The 17824-nt window shown below is 49.8% G+C and overlaps 1 protein-coding gene across 4 annotated transcripts in view; it reads right to left on the bottom strand.

Annotated features, from left to right (window-relative positions):
* The window catches only part of KLHL3 (kelch like family member 3), a 1295653-nt gene that overhangs the window by 736203 nt on the left and 541626 nt on the right, over positions 1 to 17824 (bottom strand). For 3 of the 4 annotated variants that reach the window (XM_069652631.1, XM_069652632.1, XM_069652633.1), the window contains one exon: positions 4634 to 4743. In XM_069652631.1, coding sequence (XP_069508732.1) covers positions 4634 to 4743 — 110 coding nt within the window. The remainder of the gene's footprint in view (positions 1 to 4633; positions 4744 to 17824) is intronic. The other variant, XM_069652634.1, reaches the window with a different exon arrangement.

Genomic DNA, 17824 nt, shown 5'->3' with positions numbered 1-17824 from the left:
CCTTCACATCTGAAGCCACACTTAAGGAATGCTGTAATAATGAGCTATCTCCTATCCCCCTACCCTGCCAATTACTCCCGGCATGGGCGCCGCGTTTTTATTGGGTTCAGGGGCAGAAATTCCCATAATGAGAGAAACGAGGGTGCCATCCCCATTTCAAAACCAAGCCATGTTGGAGCACAGCAAGCAGCAAACAGTAAATAAAGGAAAAGTATTTACAGGCAAATCTAAACATGACAATTTATCAACGGTCGCCTAACTTGCTCAGCTGTCTTTCTTCAGAATTCTACTTTTGGAACTCCGCCTTTCCCCTCACTACTTCTCTGCCTGCCAAACGGCTGTGGCCTGTCCAGCTCTCTCCTTCGACCATGCACTTAAGCTTCAGTGGCCATATAGATGAAGCAGCCTCGCAACTGTTAATTAAGCAGCACTTGCTAATTTTGCAAGATGCATGCCAACACTTCACTAAATCTCAGCCCAGCAAGAGGGGAGAAGGAGGGGGACAGAAACCCTGTTACGCCAAGTAAATTAAAAGCACAGCACCTACACCTTTTTTGTTTTCATTTTTGGTGACAAACATGCAGAATATCCACTGGGGCAAAATGACACTCCTGCCCAGACTTGGACAGGCCTATAGGGCAATGCACGAACCACAAATACAAAATGATATTATGGGCCAGTTTCATAAGTTACTTTACCATGCGGCTAATAGTTTCGATCAGTGCTACTGGATAAATATTCGTTATCAAAAACCTCCCCCATGGGAACTACTCAGTGTGTCACAAAAGGAATGAATTGGCATTTGAAACTATGGGCCACTTTTTCATTGGTGCCCGGAATTGCCAAAAATGTACATAGATTAATGGAGGTACTAACAATGAAAATTACCCCAGGATGAAGCAGATACATTTAGCTATCGTACCTAATGTCTCTGCTTCGTCCTGGGTCATTTTCAGTTACAGGAGCAGCAGGCTCGGACTGGTCTATAATGCAATAGGCCCATGGCTGAACCAAAAACGAAACATGCTGGCGTGGGCCAGTTTTTAGGGTGAAAGTGTGCCAGTTTCTGGGGTGAAAGTGGGGCATTTTTTCGGGTTACTGCACTATGTGTTTTTTGACCACTGTTTTAGAAAGCATACTCTCTAAAATGCACAATGTGCATCACATTTTATTTTTTTAAAACTCCCCTTTGGGTACTATAAAAACGTGTCACAAATGGAACGAATTGCCATTTGCAACTTTGGGCAACTTTTTAATTGGTGCCGGAGACAATTTGATGGGCCAATCCGAGCCAGAGGAGCAGAAGCCACCTTCGTGGCCTTGTGGCAGTCTGAAACGGTGTCCGTATGACGGTCTTTCAGACGGACACCGGTTTGGCCTGTCACGCTTGGGAAAGGAGCAGGGTTTGCTCCCCATAGCCCTGCCGTTCCAAATGTAGCTCAGGTGACAGTTACTGAGCCCAGGGCGACACAGGGGCATTTAGCTATCATGCTCAATGGCTCTGCTTTGTCCTGGGCTCATTTTCAATCATTCTATCTTGAAAACTATAACAAGTGTAAAAGTGGTTAAAAAGGACGACCCATCAATTTTGACAGAACAACGTTGAGCTCCCATGCAGGGGCTCAACACTTGCTCGGGCAGTTTAGTCTGCTTTCTCGCTTCTTCTTTTCAGGCCTCACGATCGCTCCAGTCTCAGCATCTTGCTGCATTGCACTCATGGTCTTCTAGGTTTCAGTGTTATGCGGGCGCCCGACCCACAAAGGCACCTCCTTGATTGTGCAAGCTCATTGGACGGTTCCTCGCTCACCTTCCTGACAATGGAGTCCCCCCCCCTTTCCGCTTTTCCAGGGCTCCAGTGTCTCAGATTGGCGTCCTCTGCTTCTCTGAGTGCTGTGGGCTTCACTGCCAAATTTGGCTCTGCCGCTCCATTGCATTGTGACTTAAGGGGGGGCTTCCCCGGCGTACCGTTCGCTTTCCTCTGGCTTCCTCGTCCCATTTTCCTACAGACTTTTTCTTAAATGGGTAGTTTCCCTTTTCGTTCAGACAGTGGGCTTTATTCAACATTGTCTATAGCAAAATAGAAGGACAGCATTGTTTTGGACGAGAGGCAGTACCATACATGCAGATAAAGCGTCCTGCATAGGGAGTTCACTTTAGGGATGCGATTCCTTGTGCCCTAAGGGAGTGTCACTCCCAGTGAAGTCCCACTTGCCCAGACCACTAGGGAGGGTCTTGCGGAGCAGGCTCACCTCCTTAGCCTCAAAGGGGGGTGGCTTCCCCTTGGGGAGAAGGGACACATACTCCTGATTTGTTACATCTCATACTCTTGAGTGCTTCGTCTGCAGGAAGCAGGGAGGGGGTATCTGACAAAATAACTTCTGCTCTGCAGGAGTACAGGGATGAGTAGTGGCTAAACTGCCTACTGTGAGGGGTCAGAAATGTGAGGTGGACAATTAGCCATTGCTTTCCCTAACCTAACAAGGATTTCCGACCCTATCAAACTAATACTAAAGGAAAACACGAATATCAAAAGTTATCTGTCCCTCACTCTTTTACATACAACAAAATCATACAGGTATCATATGGCCATTCAAAATAAAATACAGTTATATACAAAAAATAAACTTTGTATCCTCGTAACCAGGGGTTGTTCTGGTACTTCTACCAATCTGATCTACAACTGCAGATTATTTTCCTGGGTTATTGGGAGGGATATTTATAAGACAATCTGGTGCAGGAATCTCCACATTTCAAGGATGCGCTTGAGCACATCCTGAATCCAGCAGACAACCCTGTGCATTGAGTAATTCTAGTACGACAAAAGCAATGCCTGAAATAAGCCAACATATGTTCTGTGCAGCCGCACATAGTCTGTTCACAGCCGTCACATGCCAAACACAGCCTCAATTGATGATTCATATGAATGGCAGGAGTCACTGAGTGTATTGTGCAGTGCCACCACATGCCAGGCCCCAACCTAAAATGCCACGAAAACGACATCCAATGCAATCAATTATAAGTCACTGTGTTTATGTGTGGTGCCACATGTGCAGTCCCCACTATACACTGCTCACACATGGCCTGCAGTTACCCCACTGAAAGTCTAAAGCTCTGGTTCTCACTACTAGTATAATCAATGCCTCCTGCCGCTAGCACAGCGGTCAGGATCAGAGCTGGTAATTTCCTCTGCCATCCACGCCCCTTCCATGAGCACCATGCTGACAATGTCCAGTTGATGTGGTGTGGATTTGCACCTCCTAAAGCAATTTAACAGTCGACAGGAGGCTGCTGGAGCGTTGGGGAGGGACAAGTGGTGGGAAATGCTGGTAAAAGTAAATAGGATTTAGAGGAGCTCCAAAATGTCCTCTTTACCTTTGATTTGGCACTGTCTCTACAATCCCTGAACTAGAGATCACTGAGGCAGTGCCACGAGTTGCAAATAAGTTGCCTGTGGCACCCCACCAAACAGTGTACCTTAAAATGAATCTACTCAACAGAAAAAGGCAGAATATCAATGCTCTGGGGGATAAAGAGGCACCTCATGCTCACACCTGGCATGTCCCTGGGCCCAATCCCCCCTCTGTGCACCAATACATTTAGCAACCATTTTGTTACATTTTGCAGCACACGTTTCATCATTAGGTCTTTTGTTTTCTTAACCTAATTTCCCTATTTGGTGTGCACAGAAAAATGAAGGCATCATGGCATGTACTGCCAACATGCCCAAACAGGCAAGTGAGTTGTCCTTTCATAGGTCACAATGAGAAACCGCTTGTTGCAACTGAGGAGGGGTTTATTTCTGCAGTGTTGTGAATTTTCATTATGTATATTGTTGCATGCATCAGTCCTCTTTTAACAGTCTGCATATGTGTATCTGCCTTGCTGTGCATATCATTATTTCAACAGGCCTTATTAACTGTAGTTTGCTTTCAATGAACTGACAAACTGTGGTCTGCCAAGTATGTTTAAGTCCTACATCTGCAACAAGTTCAGTCTCCATTAAGGAACATCTGTCGGAAACTGGGATCAGGGTAAAGAGCAATGGGGGTAGGGGTCGGCAGAGTTCACTGCCTGCATTTCATAGCATTTCAACTTGTAAACTAATGTGGAAACGTAAAAACTTATTTGAAGTGTGACTGACCTTTGCAAATGTGATAAATGAACTCGTGGACAGTGAGCAGTTAATGTCTACTGCTCAGGGAGTAGAGCTCTAACCTCTAATTTGGACAACAAAATGTCCAGAAGTACACTTGGAAATATGACAAAGTCACTAGCTGCACCCCTGCCCCACGCTCACTGTGTAATCCGTCTATGCAGTTGGTATTCTTTTGGTCTTTCTTTTACATGTACGCAGTAAAAGTTCCGTTTTGGAGAAAGATTCCTGGGACAGGCCATCGCCCACTGCAGAAGGGCTACTTACTGGGACGGCCATCGCCCACTGCAGAAGGGCTACTTACTGGGACGGCCATCGCCCACTGCAGAAGGGCTACTTACTGGGACAGGCCATCGCCCACTGCAGAAGGGCTACTTATGGGAAGTGTAGCTGATGCTGAAACAATAACGAAGCGAACTCTTAGCTGGCACAAAATAAACGGTACACTCCACAGTCATTTAGATATATAAAACACTATACCTTTTCTTCTGAAGAAACGGTGAGCTTGTCACTTGATATCAAACTGCAGACTTGGTCCAGATTAAGACTAAGGAACTCTTCACCCAACATCACCTCCGGAAAATGCTGTTCTGTTCAAAATGAAAACAGTATGAGAATGGCAGAGGTGTAACTTGTTGGCAAGTTCTTATGCGTGTTTGCGTTGTGCATATGAATATTCAACTTTAATAGGAAACTCACAAAATCAGAAATGGTCATATTACTCAGTTACCCTGAAGTAAGTAAACCAATGTAAAATGTCAGAAACGTATTCTTTGTTTTGCGACGCTCCAGAAGTAGCCTTACTAAGGTATACTTTCCACTCCCCCTTTCTCGACTGCTTGAGCCGGATCTCCTCAAGTTTTGCAAGCACCCCAAGATGTTGCTCTTCTCCTCCTCCTTCCCTCTCTCCCTCCCATGCTAAACCCCACGGTTGCTGTGATTGGTTCCTGGCCCCTTAAGTGTCCTCCTAGGTCCTGGCCTTCTATCCAATCACCGGCAGCTACCCCCCCCCCTTCTCACCCCCCCACACACCAGAACTTGCCTTCGGACACTACTGACATGTGCTGTCTCACCGGCCCTGCATTTATTGCATTGGTAGGTGACGCCTCTTCCATTAAGTAGTGGTCACTGCCTGGCACTTAACTGTTGCCTTTGTAACCGACCCACTGGCATCCCCCCCCCTAACTCCCCGCTCTGTGGAACCTCTAGCACTTACCCCCTTGCCCTTTCCCTGCTCTCTCTGCACGTGCACGCTCTGAATACTCACAAGGCTTAGTAAAACCGGTGCTTGTATTTTATTCATCACTATGACCATATGCCATTGTCTTAGGGTTCCCTTGTACCCTTCCTTTGCCCTGTGGGTGCTTTGAAACACAATTTCTTGGTGTATAAGCGCCTTACAAATGCCTAAATAAATAAATAAATATAGCCTACATAATCAGGTTACTGCGAATGGTCATTCTGAGACTCTTCGTTTGAAGATTGATGCGTTTTGTCTTTTTTTATACTCACTCTATTTGTTGGACTAACATTCCCCGTCGACAGACTGGGAACCCTCGGTACGCTTATAAAGCCGTTTCCCATAGGAAAACCTTCGACACTTTTGTGTCCTATCTACGTGGTTTTGGGGCCGCGCACGCACGCCCTACTAGGACGTAGCGGTATAAATGCCCCACCCCCGCAGCTCCCTTCAGATTTCGACCCCTCCAAAGCAGAATGGGGTGAAACCTAGATATACAAGACGATTGCATTCCGGGGAGGCCGGTGGGCGCATGTGAATCCATGAAAGATACCAATGCTGGAGAAATGGAGTTACAGGTAAGAAACTATTCTCTTCTCCAGCATTGGATCTTTCATGGATTCACATGCTTAGAATAGAATGCACAGCAGTGATCCTGAAAAAGAGGAGGTGTGAATGCAATCCGGCACCCTCCTAAGCATATGTATAGCAAACCACGCTTACGTAGGATGCCAATTTAAAATACGCAACAGTACATGCACAGATCAATACATATATACACATATATAAATATATATATATACACATACTTATATACATCCATATATACATATGTCAAAATAAGCACAGACCCTTCTTGAAAAGGGCTGACCTTATTGAAACAGATGGTGCAAGACGGCTCTTCCAATTTGTATCTCGTCCGCATGCTGCTGTTCGAGGCAGTAATGGCGGGTAAATGTGTGAGGCACTGACCATGCCGCCGCCTGGCAAATATCTGTCAGCGGGATTCCTGCCCACAACGCCATCGACGACGAAGTTGCCCTTGTGGAATGAGCTCTCGGACGCCCTTGTAGCGTTTTTACCGCTTTGGAATGACAGAAGGCAATCGTCGACGAGACCCATCGGGCCAGTCCCTGCTTTGAAATTGCTTTTCCTTTTGCCGAAGGACCATATGCAACGAAGAGTTGTTGCGTAGATCTAAGTTGCTGAGTCTGATGAAAGTAAAAGTTTAGAGCTCTCTTTACGTCCAAGGTATGTAGGACTTTTTCCGCAGCCGATGAGGAGGTCGCGAAAAAGGTGGGCAGGACAATGGATGAGTGCTTATGATAAGGCGTAGGAACTTTGGGAATGACACAAGGATTCGTTGACGGAACCACTTTGTCCTTAAAAAACCTTGGGTACGGAGGGTCTATGACCAACGCTTGCAACTCCGAGATCCGCCTAGCTGATGTTATAGCTATTAGAAAGGCCACTTTCCATGACAAGCACTTCATCAACGATGTGGCCATTGGTTCAAAGGGTGGTTTCATTAACCCTGCTAGCACCATATTAAGGCTCCACGTTGGTGAAAACCGTTTAACCAGAGGGAACATCGGGAACAAACCGCTCATGAAGTGTTTCACAAACCTGTCACTAAACAAGGGAGACGACTTCCTCCTCCTCGTGAATCTAGAGATGGCTGCCAGGTGTACCTTTATTGATGAAAAAGATAATCCGCTCTTCGCTAGGTGTAGCAGATACGGCAGAAGCTGTTCCGGAGTGACCCTTAGAGGTTGCACTCCCGTCTGTCCTTGACACCATGTACAGAACCTTCTCCACTTACACTCGTACGACTTGTTGGTGGAAGGGGCTCGCACTGCTTGCAGGATCCTCCGACAGTCCGACGAAATGCTCAAGGCACCAAATTCCGAAAAGTCAGGAGTCAAGCTGTGAGATTGAGACTGTCTGGATTGTGATGCCACACTGTTCCCTCGTCCCGGGACAGGATATTGGGAACCTTCGGGAACGTTATTGGTTGATCCACTGACAGATAAAGCAGGTCGGAAAACCACGGCTGCCTCGGCCAACACGGTGCCACTAGGATGACCCGGCACCTGTACCTGCGTATCCACTGCAGAGTTCTCCCTATTAGAGGGAAAGGAAGGAAGGCATAGAGGAACTTGTCAGTCCACGGGAAGGAGAACGCTTCCCCCAGAGAGCCTTCCTGTGGCCACCTGCTGGCATACCTTTTGCACTTCTTGTTCCTCTTCGTAGCGAAGAGATCCAGCGGAGGCCGTCCCCATTTCTCGAAGACCTTCGACAACTGAACGCTGTCTATCTCCCATTCGTGAATTTGGTCCATATTTCTGCTGAGTGAGTCCGCTTGCTCGTTCCGTACACCTGGAAGATGATGAGCTACGATGGATATATCGTGTTTCAGAGCCCAATGCCACACCTTTTGAGCCTCGGTGGAAAGGGGTCTGGATCGCGTGCCCCCTTGCTTCCTCAAGTAAAACATCGCCGTTGTGTTGTCTGTCAATATTCTCACTATGGACCCTTTGATGTGCGGCAGGTACGACTTCAGGGCCCAGCGCACTGCTCTCAGTTCCAGAATGTTGATGTGCAGGAGAGATTCCCTCCGAGACCAATGACCTTGCGTTTGTAGAGTGCCCATGTATGCTCCCCAGCCTGTCAGGGACGCGTCCGTCACTATGGTTAGCCGAAACTCCGGCTCCTGTAGGGGTACCCCTCTGGATAGATTCTGGAAGCACTGCCACCACTGAAGAGCTAGTAGGAGCTCGTCGTCGTCGACGGTCAGTTTGTCCGACCAGAGCCCTTGGGCCTGCGTCCACCGGTCCAGAAACTCTTGAACCGGCCTCATGAACAGGCGGCAGTTGCCCACCAGAGGAATGCAGGATGCCATAGCGCCCAGAATTGACATATATTTTCTCACTGACAGTCTGGTATTGATTTTCAGCTGACCTGCCAATCGATTGAGTTTGGTGATTCTGTCGAGGGATGGTTTCACTAACCCTGACTGGGTCTCGAACTGTGCGCCCAGGAACACCAAGCTCCTTGACGGCGTTAACGAGGATTTCTCGAAGTTTATCGCAAACCCCAGCCAATGTAAGAGGTGCATGGTGGCCTGCAAACTTGTGTGAGTTGACATACGGGAGGACCCCCTCACCAACCAGTCGTCGAGATACGGGTATACATGATGGCCTTGCCTTCTCAGCCAGGCCGCCACCGGGGCCAAACATTTTGTGAATGTACTGGGAGAGGATTTCAGCCCAAAAGGAAGTACTGTGAACTGGTAGTGAGTCCGCCCTACCACAAACCTTAGGAACTTTCTGTGTCACCGACACATCGGTATGTGGAAGTACGCGTCCTGCAGGTCCAGAGATGCCAGAAAGTCCCCTTCTTGAACTGACCGGATCACTTCTTGGAGCGTGAGCATCTTGAATTATAGGCTTTTCAACGTTTTGTTTAGATCGCGGAGGTCTAGGCTGGGCGCCACTTTCTGTTTGTTTTTTTTAACCACAAAGTATCGGGAATAAACCCCTTGACTCCTCTGTGACGACGGAACCAATTCTATAGCACCTTTTTGTAGCATAAGTGCTACTTCCTGCTGCAACACGCTCAGATGGGGTTGAGCTACAAACGCTGGTGGAATGTGCGGAGGGTTGCTTTTGAATTGCAGGGAATGTCCGTATCTTACAGTGTCCAATACCCATTGATCCGTTCTTATTTGATCCCATTCGTTGATGTAGCACAATACCCTGCCTCCCAGAACGTTGTGATGCCCGTCATTGCTGGTCCTTGGTCTGCTTATCCCTCGTCGACGAGTAACCTGTTCTCTTCTTGGGGGCCTGGTAGTCCCGGCGTTGTTTTGCTGCTTGAGAAGCCCATCTGTATCCCTGGGAGGGGTATGCTGGCCTACTGAAGGATCTGTCTCTCGATGCCGAGAATCTGGAATGCTCCCCTAAAGGGACGAAAAGACCGGAAACTTCGACCACTTTGGAGGGCCCCCAAGGAACGCTCTGTGTCGAGTCCTCTTTCATGCCCTTCAAGGCCTCTTCCACCTTCTCGCCGAACAGAAGGTCTCCCTCAAAAGGCATATCCAGCACCTTGTATTGCACCTCTGGTCGGAAGTTGGTGCATTTCAGCCATGCTTGCCTTCGGAGAACCACACCGTTATTCACCTGCTTAAACCCCTATTCCGCGAGGTCCACTGCGATGTTTATGGCATGATTGGAGGCCTCTTCACCTTCCCAGACCAATAACATTGCTGCCTTACAATGTTCTTCCGAAAGATGCTCCAGCATAGGATCCAGTCGGTGCCACATCTCCCTGCCGTATCTGGCTACTAATGCCAGAGAATTGGCCGCTTTCACTGTGGTAGCACCTACCGACAGCACTTTTTTGCCGAAAGCATCCTGTCTTCTGGCATCACTTTCCGGGGGGGTCGTGCACTTGTGCTGGGCCCTCGCCTTTCTCGCCGCTGCTGCCGACACCACTGAGTCAGGAGTTGGTTGGGAGGAAAGACACTTGGGGGTAGCCTCTGGGGCTTTACATTTTTTTCTCCAGACAACCTTTTATCGCCGGTTCCGAGAAAGGGTGGCGCATGGTCTGTAAACCCTCCTGCCACACATGATCCAGGATGGGTACTGAAAACACCGACCTTCTCCTCTTTCCCATGTGGTCGAAAAAAGAAAACAGTCCTTTTTCTCCTCTTCCTGGGCCAGCCGAATTCTGTACAAGCCTTGGCCATCATGGTGTGAAATGACCTAATGCCGTCCGGGAGAGGCTTCTCGGGGTTTCTAATTCTGCTTCAGACTCCCAGGTTGGATCCTTGGAGGGGGAAAGCAAGACATCCGATAAGGATCTACTGTCCGAGTCCGAATCTATCAGCTCTCCTTCCTCGTGGCGTGGAGTTGAGAGGTCTCCACCCCCTGGCACTGCCGTGGGGGTTGACGGAGGTGGCCGACGAGACGGGCCCGGGTCGTCGATGGCCGACCTAGCCGGAGTTGCTTGAGGTAGTCTCTCATCCAGTGTCTTCAGCAACGTTTGCAACGTGGATAAGACCTCCAGCGACAAGAGTGACTGCGGATTGAGAAGAGGTGTAGACCCCGGAATGCTCCCGGAGAGAGGCCTGGTAAGCCCTCATAACCCGAGGTCTGCAGGGCCAGCTACTCTCACATCCTCATCTCTCGAGGACACCGACAAGGCCTCTTGCTGCAGTAGTGTCTCCGGCAAAACTGGGTCGTATACCTCTGGTCGCCAGGCCTCTTGCGGGATCTCCGTCGACGAAGCTAAAGCTGGCCCCATCGTCGATGTCGTTGTTACCGCCTGCGGTCCAAGAACGGTTGAGACCAATTGTGTCAGTGGCAGCGAAGTGGTCGACGACTGCCCTGCCGTCGACGTTGGTGGTCGTGCAGGTCCTTGAGGCGTTCCCGCCTTTTCCGAACTCAACCTACGCTTCTCTGCATCTCGACTCGAGGTCGATCTATGATGATCGCCCGAAGAGGATTTAGATTTTTCTTTTCTATCTTTCTTCGTCGAAGATGAGGATGACGAGGCTTTCTTCGACAAAGACTCCTTAGAATGGCTTCTCGATGATTAATTCTCCGCCGGTCGTAATGTCTTCACCGGGGGTTCCGACGATGTCGAGCGGCGCGGGGCCCCTGAAGATTTTGACACCGAGGCCACGCTGCGCGTGGAGCCCACCTCCGAAGGCGGGTATGCCCCCGCTCCATCGTTTAACCATGCCACAAGTCTTCGACTTCGATCTTTAAGAGTCTTCTGGGAGAAGCCCTTACATATGTCGCACTTGTCTGCCGAATGATGAGGGTGTAGACAATATATGCAATCCATATGTCCGTCCCCCTCGTACACCTTCTTCAACCCGCACATAGCGCACGGGCGGAACAGCGCTTTCCCTGACATCAGGAGAAAACTCCAACAGCACAACCTAGACAAAATAGTAGACTACACGAGGTGCTCCCACTACTTTGGAGACGGTTGAAATCTGAAGGGAGCCGCGGGGGCGGGGAATTTATACCGCTACGTCCTAGTGGGGCATGCGTGCACGGCCCCAAAACGACTTAGATAGGACACAAAAGTGTCGAAAGTTTTCCTATGGGAAACAGCTTTATAAGCGTACCGAGGGTTCCCAGTCTGTCGACGGGCAATATTCTAAACATGTGAATCCATGAAAGATCCAATGCTGGAGAAAATCAAACACATCCGTAAGAGCCCACTAAGGATTGGGGAGGGCAACTGTGGAGAAACCCTAGTCAGGTCCACAAGGCCAGGAGACACGCAGTACATGACCCAATCCCACATTATCTGGGCCCGGCTAATAACGTACACCAAGGGCTACGTTTCTCATAATCCCAATCTTCTGAAGAGGAAAAACCTGGACCAACACATGGAGACAATTATGGATTCAGTGCAAGTATACTTGGGGCGGATCTGAACAACCCTCAGAAGGGCAGTCATGGATAACTCTTACACATCTCCCAGTCCATACCTAAGAGTAACTGAACTAAGCACAGCCATCATCCATGCAACAACCCGACACTCGGAGAGAACTCCACTTCTTTCACACAGTGCCAGGAACCATGGGAACAGGAAATCTCATGGGCAACCTTTCAGTGAAATCAATGGGAAAACACTAACATCCAACCATACCCAAGAGAGACGGTTTGGCAGTCTCCCCAACCCTCAAGAGTAACGTTCAGAAACTATGTTGACTTCTTACGCACATGAAATAGCCAAATAACCCTTGGGTGGCTCCAATCACAGGAAGGGGCGAAAAATGCAGCTGCAGCCATTCCATTGGGAAGAACATTGTGAAAAAGGATCCACCAATGCGGCTGGATTACTTGAAGTCTCCAAAGGGTTGGGCCAACAGGATATCACAGCCAAAGAGAAATCCCAGAGATGTCATGTGATTTCTCCAGCCACTAAGATTAACACTATTCGTCCTAAAGCCCAATATAAGGGCCAGTTCCAAGAACAACTGAGGATGGGCTTTTGGGAGTGTAGAGCGACGAGTCACATAATGGGAGTTTGGAGGTGCAAGGAGTGGAGAATGGAGAGTGTGGGGGCTTAAGGGGATTAAGGAGGAGAGAAGGAACGGTGGAGAGTAGTGGAGGATGGAAGAGAGGAGTTTACTATAGTGGAACAAAGTGATAAGAAGAATGGGAAGGGTATCAGGAGGTGAAAGGGAGTTTTATGGCGGAGGTTGGTGAAAATGCAAGCAAAATTCAGGGATGTTCCCAATAGTTAGAAAATATGCAGTATCACTTGTGGGGGTGCAACGCTGGGGCCTCCTGCTTGTGTTGTAAAGCGACATAAATGCAAATGAATACAAATTAAAAAGAAAGAAAATGTCAGCAAAGAGATAGGTTTTAAGGAAGAAGGGTAAGGAAGTAGTTAAGGAGGTGGTAAATAGGCTTAAGGGGATGGAGAAGAGGCGCAGCCTTCATGTAATGGAGGAGGTGGAGTTAAGAACCGACTAAGAAGAGGAGTGGAGGGGACAGGCAAGCCTAATGCCTGCAAAGAGCAAACTATGGTGGGGGGGAGGAGGTACAAGCATGGACGAAAATGCCAGGAGGATCAGAAAAAGAGAAGGAAAAACAAGGCAGATTGGACTGAATAGAAGGTGCAGAGGAAGCATTCTTGGGCACGGGAACACTGCACACCACTGAGTAAGTTGACAAAGAAGAGGTGTTGGGGACACCACCAGGGGACAGGTAGGTGGGGAGAATACCAAAGATAAACCTAGACAGAGTGATATTTCCTGCTGCTTGCTGGTTACTATGGGGAGTTTGTTCATGGTAACCTGCTACCAAAAGCAATCTTTGCCCACATCTAGTGTGCAAGCTCAGCAGGGACCCCAGAGAACCGGGAGGCAGTCTCTTTGGAGGCTAGGATTAGAAGCAGAGGACCCGAACCTAAAGCACGTGAAACCAGGGAGAGAAGTGCAAGAAACACCAACCCCCAGGATTGAGTGACTTGAGAATATATCTGTGCTAAGGATCCCTGGATTAAGGATTACGAACCCCAGAGACATTTGGTTAACGCCAGAGACTTCAATGAGCACAGAGACTTACCTGTTGGGACCTCAAGGAAAAGATTCCATTTGTTGAGGTGCATTTTTCATTAGTTTGGCCTATTTGGCAACTGTCCCTAATACATCTTTTTTCCATTCGCATACATCTCTGCACCAGTCTCATAGTAATGCACTCAACTTCGAGACAAAACCAACCAAAAGCTAAGCTGCTACATGTTCTACTACAGCATCAGAATCTTAATTAAGCTTTAAATATCCACTCCAGAAATCTATGGGAATTCATAAAAATAGGAAACATTTTAGCCTTTCATTCCCTCCGAATGACCTGCAAGTTCAGACAGGATCCCCTTTACTGATCCTGCAGTTTTACCCGACAGGTAGGATACACATGTGACCCTCCAGAGCATCTGGGTTTGTTCAGTTGCATTGATGTATTCATTTGTTTTATACCATGCCAGAAGGCAAACATGTTAAATGGAGGCGCAATGAGCGGACGGAAGAAGAGTACGCCTTGTGAAGAGGGAGGCAGTGTTTTTCATTTAGGGCATGGTACAGCATGAATGGTAGTTCTGTACCTATGAGCACACATTGCGACAGGGACAGGGGAAGCAGGGGAGCCTCCGACCTGGGGTAGGCAGCCTACCAGGATATATGCCAGAGCCGATCCGAACCAAGAGGCGGGGTGACAGAGTTGGCTACCTCAGTCCCTGATCTGCAGTGTTCCTTGTTTGCCAATGTAGGTATCAAATAATACCTACCAGCTTCTTTTCTGTTACCATTTTCATGACTGCAAGATACAGAATCCAACACAGCAGCAACCAAGGAAAACAAGCAGATGAAGAAAGACACCGATAAAGAAGCTCCCATTCACATCAATATCCAGCTTACCAGCACAACCTCTGGAGTCCCAAAGCGGAGCGAAGGAGAGAAAACCGGTGAACATCAACTTGCACAGATCGCTAAAAGATTGAATGAACACCTATGAATGAAAAGGGAGCAGGCCTAAAGGTTTTTTTTTTAACTGTGTATCGTGATAACTCAGGCCCGAGAAAAAGCCTACGTCTAACGTCTACATTGGCCTTGAGCAGTCAGGTGAAGCAGGGAACCAATGGGAAGGAGGACGAACCGAAGAAGGAACAAGTTACTTATCTGTAACTGTTGTTCTCCAGGATTCACATGCTCATGAATATTCCCCGTCGTCAGGCTGGGAATCCTCAGTAAAGAAAAAATCAGTTTCTGTTTCGTTTCTGAACTGTCCTTCTACTAATAACCAATCACTGTCATACTGCCCCCAGCCAATGACTGCCCTCTACCTAAGCCCCTCCTCTGGCAGCCATCTTCATATTTGGTAGCACGTAAAGTGGCAGTAGGACCAAGAGAAGAGCCGCAGAGGGGTTGGAAGGAGGGTTCGCATGTGAATCCATGCCAGACCCATGCTGGAGAACAACAGTTACAGGTAAGTAACTTGTTCCTTCTCCAGCATGGGGTCTGGCATGGATTCACATGATCATGAATACAAGAATACATAGCAGTACACACATGCACAACCACGGGCGGTGGCAAGGCTCAACATTAAGCATTTCAACAACTCAACATTAAGCATCTCTTACCTCCTCACCAGGTTCACCTTCAAGGGAACAGGTTGCGCAGCACTGCCTGGCCGACTCTGGACTCCTCCCTGGAATGCCGATCGACGCAGTAGAATCTCGTGAACGTGTGTGTCGACCTCCACGTAGCAGCCCTGCAGATGTCCAGCTGTGGCACACCAGACAGGAACGCCGTAGTAGCAGCGGTCGCTCTGGTTGAATGGGCTCTCGGACGGCCGGGCAACCGTCAGTTTGCCTACCGGTGACAGTGCATGATGCAGCCGGAGAGCCATCTGGAAATGGAAGCCTTCGAGAGGGCCTTCCCTTGATTCACAGGTCCAAAGTTCACAAACAGCTGTGATGTCCTCCGAAAACTCTGTGTGGTCCACGTAGAACTTCAGCGCTCTAGCTACATCCAGCGAGTGCAAAGTCCTCTCAGCCGGCAACAAAGGCGACGGGAAGAAAACAGGTAACACCAGGGGCTCATCGAGATCGAAGTCCGACAGCACCTTGGGCATGAAGGAGGGGTGCGTCCTCAGCACCACATTCGTCTCGTGGAACGTCAGGTATGGGGGTTTACCGGAAAGGGCCTGAATTTCTCCCACTCGTCATGCGGAGGTGATGGCCACAAGACACGCTGTCTTCCACGATAGGAACTTCTGCGGTGCCGAATGCAAGGGCTCGAATGGGGGACCCATGAGCTTGGTCAGCACCACGTTGAGCTCCCACGACGGGGCCTTCACCAGCGGAACAGTCCTTTCATGAACTCCTTCACCAGGTGATGAGACCACAGAGACGACCGCCCCGGAGTTCTGGTGTAGCGGGAGATCGCCGCCAGATGGATTTTGATGGAGGCATGAGCCAGCCCCGCCTTGGCCAGCGACAGCAAGTACGGCAGTACTTGAGGGGCCGTAATCCGCAGAGGGTTGATCTTCTGTGCACGGCACAGACAGAGAACCTCTTCCATGTGTGTCCATGGCACTTAAGAGTCGAGGACACCCTGGCCTTTGAAAGCAGCTCCTTGCAGTCCGCCGGGATATCGTACCCTCCGAACTCTAGTGCTGTAGGAGCCAGGCCTGCAGGTTCAGCAATCCCGGGTCGTGATGTAGGATGGCGCCTGCTTCCCTGGCGAGAAGATCCACGTCCGTCAGCAGTTTGACTGGGGGGATGCGGACATGTCCAGAAGGTGCAGGAACCACATCTGCCTCGGCCACGCTGGTGCGACGAGGATCATCCTGCACCGGGACCGTCTGAGTTGACTGATGAGTCGCAACGGCAACGGTGGGGACGCATACAGGAACAGGCCGTCCCAGGGGAATGAGAATGCGTCGCCCATGCTCCCCAGCTGGGGAAACCTGCTGGCGAACCTCCGGCACTTGGTGTTCATCGCCGTCGTGAATAGATCGATCTGGGGATTGCCCCATTGTCGGAATAAGAGATCCACTTGATCCTGCCAATGCTCCCACTCGTGGCAAGAGCGCAGCTCCCTGCTGAGCGAGTCCGCGATGGTGTTCTTCATTCCTGCCAGATGGAAGGGTACCAGGAACATCCCCTGGGCCAAGGCCCAGTGCCACAGATTCTGTGCTTCCTTGGATAGGGCTGGGGATCTGGTGCCCCCTTGCTTCCGGATGTAAAACATTGTGGTGGTATTTCGTGATGTTCTGGGGTCTGTAAGTCCATGCCCACCACCGGATCGCTTTGCAGAAAGTCTCGTTGAGGAAGGTCTCGTCTTCGAAGCTGCCCGCCGCTTGCATCCAATGGGCGTCGAGGAACTCCTGTAGTGGCCGCATCTGCAACCTGCACAGACGTACGAGGTAGATGCACGATGACATCATGCCGACCAGGGACTTGATGGACCTCACCCTGGCCACTTCCATGGTCAACAGCCGTTGTACCTTACCCAGGATGGCTTTCGTCCTCTCCCCCGACGGTGAAGCCAACCGTGCCACTGTGTCGAGTCTGACTCCCAGGAACAGGGCGTCCTGCGACGGTACCAAGTGGGATTTTGCGAAGTTCATCGAGAATCCCAGTTCCGTGAGCAGGCGGACGGTCTTCGATGTGTGATTGACGGCGAGTTCTCTCGACTTTGCTCGGATGAGCCAATCGTCCAGATAGGGGTATACGTGGATCCTCTGCAGGTGCAGCCACGCCGCCACCGGTGCCAGGCACTTGAAGACCCTTGGCGCCAACTTCAACCAGAAGAGCAGGGCCTTGAACTGGTAGTGCCGCCCTTGGACCACGAACCGTAGGAACTTTCAATGTCCTTGCTTATGGGGATGTGGAAGTAAGCATCCTCCAAGTCCAGCGACGACAGGAAGTCGCCTTCCTCCAATTGTCCCAGCATGTGCTGAAGGGTGACCATCCTGAACTTCTGGGATTTGATGTATCTGTTGAGGCGGCAAAGGTCTAGGATGGACCACCAGCGCCGGTCTTCTTTCGGACGAGGAATTACCGCAAGTATACTCTGGCGCCCCGGAGCCTCTTTGGGCCGATTTCTATCGCGCCCTTTTTTAGCATTGCTCGTAAGTCCAGAAGCAGCTGTGGCACGTGGTTTTCTTTCCTGGCCACAGGCGGGAAACGGGGACACTTTCTTTGAAACTCCAGGGAGTGCCGGTGAGCCAGGGCATCCAGCACCCAATGGTCGGTGGAGATGGACTCCCACAAGCTGATGAATTTTGCCAGCTGGCCTCCCACCGGGGTGTTCGGGTGGGGGCCCGACGTCATGGCCGGTTCAGTCTTGTTTTGCTGAGACCTTGGCATCCTTGGCGACGCCGACGGTGTCCTTC

This window comes from Ambystoma mexicanum, chromosome 3p (genome assembly GCF_040938575.1).
Source record: "Ambystoma mexicanum isolate Mex_15411 chromosome 3p, UKY_AmexF1_1, whole genome shotgun sequence".
NCBI lineage: Eukaryota > Metazoa > Chordata > Amphibia > Caudata > Ambystomatidae > Ambystoma > Ambystoma mexicanum.
This window is presented reverse-complemented; position numbering and strand designations above follow the sequence as displayed.